This window comes from Cetorhinus maximus, chromosome 16, assembly GCF_964194155.1.
Source record: "Cetorhinus maximus chromosome 16, sCetMax3.hap1.1, whole genome shotgun sequence".
In the NCBI taxonomy this organism is placed as follows: domain Eukaryota; kingdom Metazoa; phylum Chordata; class Chondrichthyes; order Lamniformes; family Cetorhinidae; genus Cetorhinus; species Cetorhinus maximus.
The window spans coordinates 69753568-69761977 of NC_135894.1; the positions used below are offsets into that span (position 1 = coordinate 69753568).

The 8410-nt window shown below is 38.8% G+C and overlaps 1 protein-coding gene across 1 annotated transcript in view; it reads left to right on the forward strand.

The window, feature by feature from the left end:
• LOC144691963 (immunoglobulin-like domain-containing receptor 2) overlaps nt 1-7103 on the forward strand; it is a 142107-nt gene extending 135004 nt beyond the window's left edge. The window contains exons 9-10 of the mRNA XM_078560539.1: nt 1593-2238; nt 4113-7103. Of these exons, the coding sequence (XP_078416665.1) occupies nt 1593-2238; nt 4113-4148 (682 nt within the window). The 3' untranslated portion in view covers nt 4149-7103. The remainder of the gene's footprint in view (nt 1-1592; nt 2239-4112) is intronic.
• Nucleotides 7104-8410: the final 1307 nt, after the last annotated feature.

Consider the following 8410-nt stretch of genomic DNA (forward strand, 5'->3'; position numbering starts at 1 on the left):
CAACACCTCTACTAATCAGAGTCCACTTGTCAGCTGATCAGCCCCTCTTCTCATGCAGTATAAATTGTTCCTTTTGAGGTTTGGTATCTTCCAAATCTGTCCTGATGAGTGCAAGACAGAAGCTTTGACAGCATGTCTTTGTCAGCAATATCTTCGTGTTCATGATTTTCATTCAACCCTTGGTTTCCCAGTATCTCTAGATATTTTTGTGTCTTCTACCATGAAGACAGATATAAAATAATTGTTTAACACCTCTGCCATTTCCTTTTTTCTCCATTATAGCTTCACCTGTCTCTGTTAATCTCTTCTGTTTTACAATCTTTTATGTCTCCAGCTAGTTTTTTCTCACTTCCTACTTTATCAATTTCTTGGTCACTCTTTGTTGAACTTTAAAATCCTTCCAAATCTTAAGCATACTATTCTTTTTGGCAACATTATAAGCTTCTTCCTTTTAGCTAATATTATCTTTAAATTCCATTGTTTGCCACAGGTGGATCATTTTTCCTGTGGGATTCTTATTCCTTAATGGATGTATAATCATTGATGAAGATATAATGAAGTAATTCTTTAAATATTTGCCATTGCTTATCTACCATCATATCTTTTAATGGTGAGGTCTTGTGGCACAGTGGTGGCCTCCCTACTTCTCAGACAGAAGCTCTGGGTTCGAGTCCCACTTTGGGGCTTGATGGCCATGGAATGTGCATTCATGACGTGGCCAAACAGGTTGATTATCAACCTATAAATCCTTCCAATATGCCTATGGTAAGAGCAGGAGAGCCTCCTGGTCAACCAGAAGCATGTGGTAGCTGCAGTGCAACAGCCTCCAACATTAAAAGACTCCACGCAGAGGTTCTTGCCATGGGATATGTTCCTAGAAAGCATCCTTCTCACTTCGAGGGACTACCAGAGAGATATCCTTTAATCTAATTTGTCAATCTATCTTACACAGATCAAAATGTACATACAGCTTATTTATCAGGCTGTATATATTTGTTTTTGTTCTTCAATTAATCAGAATTCATAACAGCTTACGGAACTCATACCTATGTAGTTTGCTTTGTTCAGATCCAAGCCCCTGGTCTTAACTAAAACTCACAAATTTATTATAAAATCCTATAATATTATGGTCACTCTTCCGCAGGGCTCATTTACTACATGGCTATTAATTAACTGTCTCATTGCACAATATTGGATACAAATTAGCCTGTTCCTTGACATACTGATCTAGAAAACGAACATGGATGCATTCCATTAATTTGTCCTCCACACTGATATTGCAATTTTTAGTGGTTTCCGGTCTGAGAACTAAAAGTATTTAATTTGTATTCATAACTTTGAAATTTGACTTCTGAGTACTCAACTTGCAGACATTCCAAAACTAAAGCGGAACTGAAGAATGAACTAACATGAATACTGTACATGCTGTTTGTTTAGTAAAGCTTTACATGTCAGAATAAGTTTTTTTTCTATGTACATATTCCACAGAAGCAAATAAACTTTAATAGAAACAGGTACATCATAAAGCAGGATTTAGCTTGTTTTGAATTGCAGTAGAAAGCCACTATTATTTCATTTTTATTGTTCACTAGGTCACGGTCTCGATCTCGATCTTGTGAAAGACAAAGGATTGAATTCCATGACAAAGACCAAACAAGGTCACTGGATGAACTTGAACAATTTGCTGAATCATACCGTTACAGGGGGAGGAAGGGCAATTCACTGGAGCCAGAACAGTGGGAGAGAAAAGGTGCTGACAGAGGGGAGTATTATAGAGCACTCAGAGACCGGTACCACTATCAAGATAGCTCTTTGGATGATTATTACAACAAAAGGAGCCGAAGCAGGAACGAACTGTATGATACTGACCAGGGACATATTTATAATAGTCAAAGGAAGAGAGATAGGCAGGAAGAATATCCGCTAAGGTGCACAAATGATGGTGGCAGAGCCTATGATGATGCTTTCATGAACAGTATTCTGGACAGAAAAGCCAAATGCAAATCTTATAACGAAAGCTACAGCAGTGAAACCCCTTCCAAAACCAGCATCAAGCGAGGGAATGACCATTACTATGGGAAACCTCCAAGCTACAGGACAGAAGAGGAAGAGACACTGCCTCCATACACCGAAATGCACTTGCAGAGGCTGAGGCCAGAAGAACTGGCGGGAAGAGTCTACTACCAGAAAATGGAGTGCACTCATGAGAGGAAAGAACAAACAAGACAGAAGAAAGCTGTGAGTTCAATTATCTTTTTAATAAAGAATTGTATTTCTTTTTACTCTCTGTAAAAAGAAATGTATTAGTTTGATTTAAACTGAATTTATTCCAGGGTCGTGTCTTGTGCTAATGAATTCTGTGCTCGTCAGGTCAGGAAAACAGCATCACTATTGTCATCCACCTCCAACCATCCCAAGGTCAGGTGTCTCACAGATGCTAATACAGAGCATTGTGTCTTTATCCAATAATGCCTGTTATGAGGACACAACTCTCCCAGCCTGTAGTTCCTGGGACTGATGATTCCTAGGATTGTGTGGTTCCAGCAGCTCTCAAGCTGATTTGAAATCTTGTTTGTAATGGAATCATTCCAGGATGCAGTGGGATATGTCTCGTAATTGATGTTACCAGAGATGGAATCACTTATATTTTAAGGGGAAAAATGTAGAAAAAATAATAAGAATATAATTTTCTAATATAAGGAGGTGAGTATTGGCAGAAATATTTCCCTTATGCTTTTCATCACTTTTGCGCTAAAAGGAGCATCACATTAAAATACAGAGGGACTGATTCTCACCTTCAGCAGTAGTTTGCAGATGAAGTTGATAGAAAGGAAAATCATGCAGCATGTGTAACAAGCAGAAAATTCACCACGACTAGCTTTCCACCTCCACCGACAATGTAAACTGGCCTCTGTTATTTTTAGAAATAGCAAGAATTAGGCAGTGATTTATTTTACGCTGTAACTGCGTTGTAGTTGCTCTTATGCATTTTTTAAGAAATAAACTTGCCCCTGTAGTAATATAATTACTCATGAAACATTTACCAGATAGTACCTACTTAAAGCATTTACCAAAGAGAAAAATGATCTCTTTCTTTCTTAGTACGGTGAATTTATAAAAGCTTTAAAGAATTCTAATTAATTGAAGAACAAAAAGAAATACACACAGCCTGAAAAATAAGCCTTATGTACATTTCGATCCCTGTCCAATAAGAGCTAGGGCCTGGCTGCAGAAGTGTTACATCAGAAAGAAAATAGCACAGCTGCTACCAGAGAACTGCTGCTGTAGGTGATTTTCAGACTCCTCTGGAGTCAACAATGCTAGCTACAGCAAATACCAATGACTAGTAATGGTTACCCTAGCCTCTCTTTTTTAGCTTCAGGCAGACTGGGAAATATTCATCAGCCACAACCAACAGTCCATGTAGAATCAGAGAATTTTTACAGTACAGAAGGAGGCCATTCGGCCCATCATATCCATGCCGATTCTCTACAAGACCAATTCACCTAGTCCCATTCTCCAGCTTTTTTCTCATGGACCTGCATTTTTCTCTCTCTTGGGATAGTGATCTAACTCTCTTTTTAATCTGCCTCCACCACACTCTCAGGCAGTGCATTCCAGATCCAAACCACTTGCTTTGTAAGAAGTTTTCCTCATGTCGTTATTGCTTCTTTTGCCAATCACTGTGTTGTTGTTTATCTATTCCCATCATTGCTACACAATATGTTTACCACAATAATACTATGAGTTCCACAGAACCATAGACAGTTGCATATTACAAAATGTTCTACAGTCCTCATGGGGTATCTAAGTGGGTTCATAATTAACAAGCTAAATTCAAACAGATTTGACGTTTCCTGCTTGCCATCACATTTAATTCTACAGAATGTTTCTATTTTTCTATACTGTGGTTGAACATGAATATTGAGTAAACAATACATTGTTTGAAAATTTTGGTCATGTTGTTTGTATTTTGAATAATTGTAATAGACATGTCAAAATTATATTTAAAATGTTCAGTATCTAATTTGCTCTGTCATGTGACAAATACATTGAAGGATAATATTGCTGAATGGCTTTGGTTGGTTGATTAATATGTTTTTGCCTTACAGAATCAGTTCCCAGCCAGAGATGCTCTTGTGGTGTAAAACTAAAACGGATTAAGAGAAGATTCTGCCTCCAAGTTCATAGTGCTTGACAAATGAGAGATGCCAAGGTTTTCAGAATGCTGGGACATGGTTTGTTCAACGTGGGAGCTCTACAACACTCGATAAAATAGATTGCAAAACACTTGGAGCTGTCTGCCACAGTTCCATATTTTGAAGTATTATGAGTCTCTGGGAGGTTTGTCAGATCGGTTTACATGTACAGCGTCTAATATTATTATGGTGGCTTTAGAACCTGTCAAATTTATGCCATGGTTGATGATATTCTAGCATTTAGGAATAACCTTTTTGTTTGGGTAACTAATTCAATATAGTGGAGTGTGGACATTACCATACCAATTTGGTCCAGACCCTAGTCATCATTATAAAATATCAAACACAAACCGTAGAATCATGGAGATTTATAGCCCAGAAAGAGTCCATGTAGCCAAATATCACCCGTGCTGATTCTCTGAAGGAATAATATAGTTACTTTTGCATGGTCTTTCAACTATTTTCCTGTTTCAAATATTTACTTATTAACCTTTTAAAAGCCATTATGGATTCCACTTCCACCACTGTTTCTGCTGTAGATTCCCATGCTATAACCACCCTCTACCTAAACAAATCCCTCTAATATCTCCCTCAGTTTTGTTAGTGATAAACCTAAAATTTATGCCCTATTCATTTACTGAATAGCTTTGTTCTGTTTACTTTATCGATACCTCTCAAGTTGAACATCTCTGTTAGATGTCTTCTTAACTTTGTTTCTTCTAATGAAAAGAGCCCCAGTTGCTTAGTTTATCCTAATAGCTAACTACTTATAACTTTTAATCTACTGTATTTCATTTAATCAATGCCTAAGCATCTCAATTAACTACAGCTGCAATTTTACATTTCTTGGCATTGACTCTATGGACAGGATTTTGAGAGCAGAAATTCCCACCCCAAGTCAACGGACGTTTTGCTGGTCCATCAAATTATCCATCCTGCCCAGTACGATTCCCGCAGTGGGTGGGACTGGAAAATTTAGACCTATAATTCTGAACTCTCCCACCCTAGCCTGCAAGAACATGAACACCCCAGTTAATCTTTTCAATGACTTTCTCACCTCCTCCAGCTTTGATGCCCCCATCACCCCACATACCACACAATCCCACATACCCACAGCTCCTCTAATATAACTACTTCTTCTGCAACCTCCAATCAGGAGACCAAAATCTGTTTGCCATTCATCCTGCTTCTCTATCCAACATCGCTCTGTCTGGGCCATCTCCAGTTGCATCATTGTTCCCACTCCCTTGCCAAAACTACTTTTCCAAGATCTCTTGGTGAGCAGAAACAACTTTAAACTGCTCTTCTCCACCACAAGCTTCATCTTCAAACTTCAGCACTCCCCAATTGTTCAGTCTAAACTTAAAATGCAAGGGACTCGGACTTTGTTTGCATCCAAAACTTGAGACCATTAATCTAGCAGCCACAGCTCCTCAAATCTCACGGTCCACCAAACTTCCAGATTCCCTTTCTGCTATCCATCTTTGACCTCACCTTGCTATTCAGTTTCTCCTCCATCTTCCCGCAAACCCAGCCATCCCCATAGGACTCTTGACCCCTTCCCTCTTAACCATCCAATTTTGCTTCTTAATCTTATATTTACTGACACTTTCAGCCCATCTCTCTCATTCAACAGTATCCCTTAGCTCCTTCATTCCTTGGACAAAAAAGTTACCTTAATCCTCTCCACTCTCTCCAACTACTTTTTAAAAAATTCATTCATGGGATGTGGGCTTCGCTGGCTGGGCCAGCATTTATTGCCTATCCGTAGTTGCCCTTGAGAAGGTGATGGTGAGCTGCCTTCTTGAACTGCTACAGTCCATGTGGTGTAGGTACCCCCACAGTGCTGTTAGGAAGGCAGTTCCAGGATTTTGACCCAGCGACAGTGAAGGAATGGCGATTATATTTCCAAGTCAGGATGGTGAGTGACTTGGAGGGGAACTTCCAGGTGGTGGTGTTCCCATCTGTCTGCAGCCCTTGTCCTTCTAAATGGTAGTTCATAGGTCCACGACCACTAATGTCCAACCTCAAACTTCTGCTCCCCAGAAAATGCTTAAAGAAAGCTTATCCACAAATTCAAGACTGAAGGTTTGTTAAATTCAGTTAAGAGACACCTAAGTAATGGTCAATGTACAAATGAAGAATGTTTAATATTAAAAGCATATGTCTTGGGCCATGGCTAGCAAATTAATGATATTGTTCAACATTGAAGAATATGAGCAAATTACTTTTCAAAACCATTTAATACAAGAGCCAAGGCAAAACTAAAGAAACTAATCCTACATGCTGCCTCTTCAGGTTTTAATATTTTATATTAAATAATTGTTTTTTATTTCTGGTTTTTTTGGAAAAGTCAGTAAGCAGGAATGACTATTATCTTCATAGTGCTCTCCATTTCTGCTTTGCCATTTGTAAAATGCACAACATCTGATTTCTAAAGAGGCCCCTCAAGGGTCTGAATTCTCTCATTCCATCCACAGCTGGAGGTTTAAACAGAAAATGCTAGAAATAGTCAGAACGCCAGGCAGCAACCTGTAATGTAACACTGTTTCTCTTCACAGAGGCTGCTTGATCCGCTGAGTATTTCCAGCATCTTCTGTTTGTGTTCCAGATTTCTAGCATTTACAGTATTTTGCTTCGGTGCAAGATAATCAGTACATTTCCCAAGAACTTTATTACGCTCTTAAATTTGGACAATTAGCTGAGGAGTGTGCGTTGGTTTTCACTCTTGCCTCCCAAAAATTTAGAGCTCTTGCAAGTCCTCATCATCAGTGTCACTACCAATTACTAAGTTACTTTCTTAGTTGTATATTAGCTATCTACATCCCTGTTATTTTGTTTTCTTGTTAGTTTCATTAGAACTTTTCTGGCTTCAAGTTTGCATCTTCATTCTTTTTAGTGGCAAAATGGACCTGCCTTGTTTTATGGACCTGCCTTGTTTTTAATCAGGTACCATTTTATTGCTCCAAGAGCCTAATTTATTAGCTATTAACACATTTACGGTGCTTTGCACTTTCCATCTACTTTTTGGACGAGACCAAATTAGCCCTTACTGTATTTCCTTTTGCATTTTATTTTACCCGCTCTTTAGCAAGGAGATAATTGACCCAGTCAGTGTTCTCTGAAACAAGCTTGACAGAGAAATATTTCTGTTGGTCTTGCTGTGGGTGTCAGTTTACAACTTGCATAATAATATGCTGTCAATGAATAGCCTCCCATGTATATTACAGCGTTGTCTGTTGTTGAGTTATTGAGATGCTTACTTTTCAAATGCCTGTTCTGAGGAATTGGATGGAAAAGATACTGCAAACCACATTTCACTTGATGCTACCTACACACAATATTTTGCTATAATTTTATCAGCTGGATCCTGCTGTTGAATAATTTATTTCTATTGTGACCAGTGAGTTCTTATCCTTTTCTGGGGAACAGCAATGCTTTTTAGGTACACCTTTTCTGCTTTCTTTCAAATAATTCATAGAGTTAGAGAATAGTTTACAGCAGAGAATAGTTTACAGCAGAGAATAGTTTACAGCAGAGAATAGTTTACAGCAGAGAATAGTTTACAGCAGAGGAGCCATTCAGCCCATCAAGTCCATGCTGGCTTTCTGTAAAAGCTGCTCAACTAGTCCCAGGCCACCTGCCTTTTGCCCATAGCCCTGCAAAACTTCTGCTTAGAAAATTATTCAATTCCATTTTGAAAGTCACAATTGAATCTTCCTCCACCACACTGTCAGACAGTACATTCCAGATCCTAACCACTTGCTGTGTAAAAAAAGATTGCCGCCTTGGTTGTTTTTTGCCAATCACCTTAAATTGTGTCCTCTGGTTCCCAAATCTTCTGTCAATAGGAGCAATTTTTCCCATTTAATCTGTCCTGACCCTTCATGATTTTAAACACCTCCACTAAATCCTCTCAACCTTCACTCTCTAAAGCAAATAGCCACAGCTTCACCCATCTACCTTCATAACTGAAGTGATTGACAGTTGTTGTTTATCCGAGAAACATTACAATCACATCTCTCTGATTTAAGGGACTTATTGCAATTTCTTACACTTAGTACATCATCCACCTCCCCAGTTTGGATTAAAATGGACACGTTCTCCATCCAGTTTCTCAGGGTGGGCACTTGAACAAGTGGGCAGCTAATTAACTCAGTGATGAGCTCTGCTGCCCTAAGCATCATACTGGGGCATATTACTTTTTTACT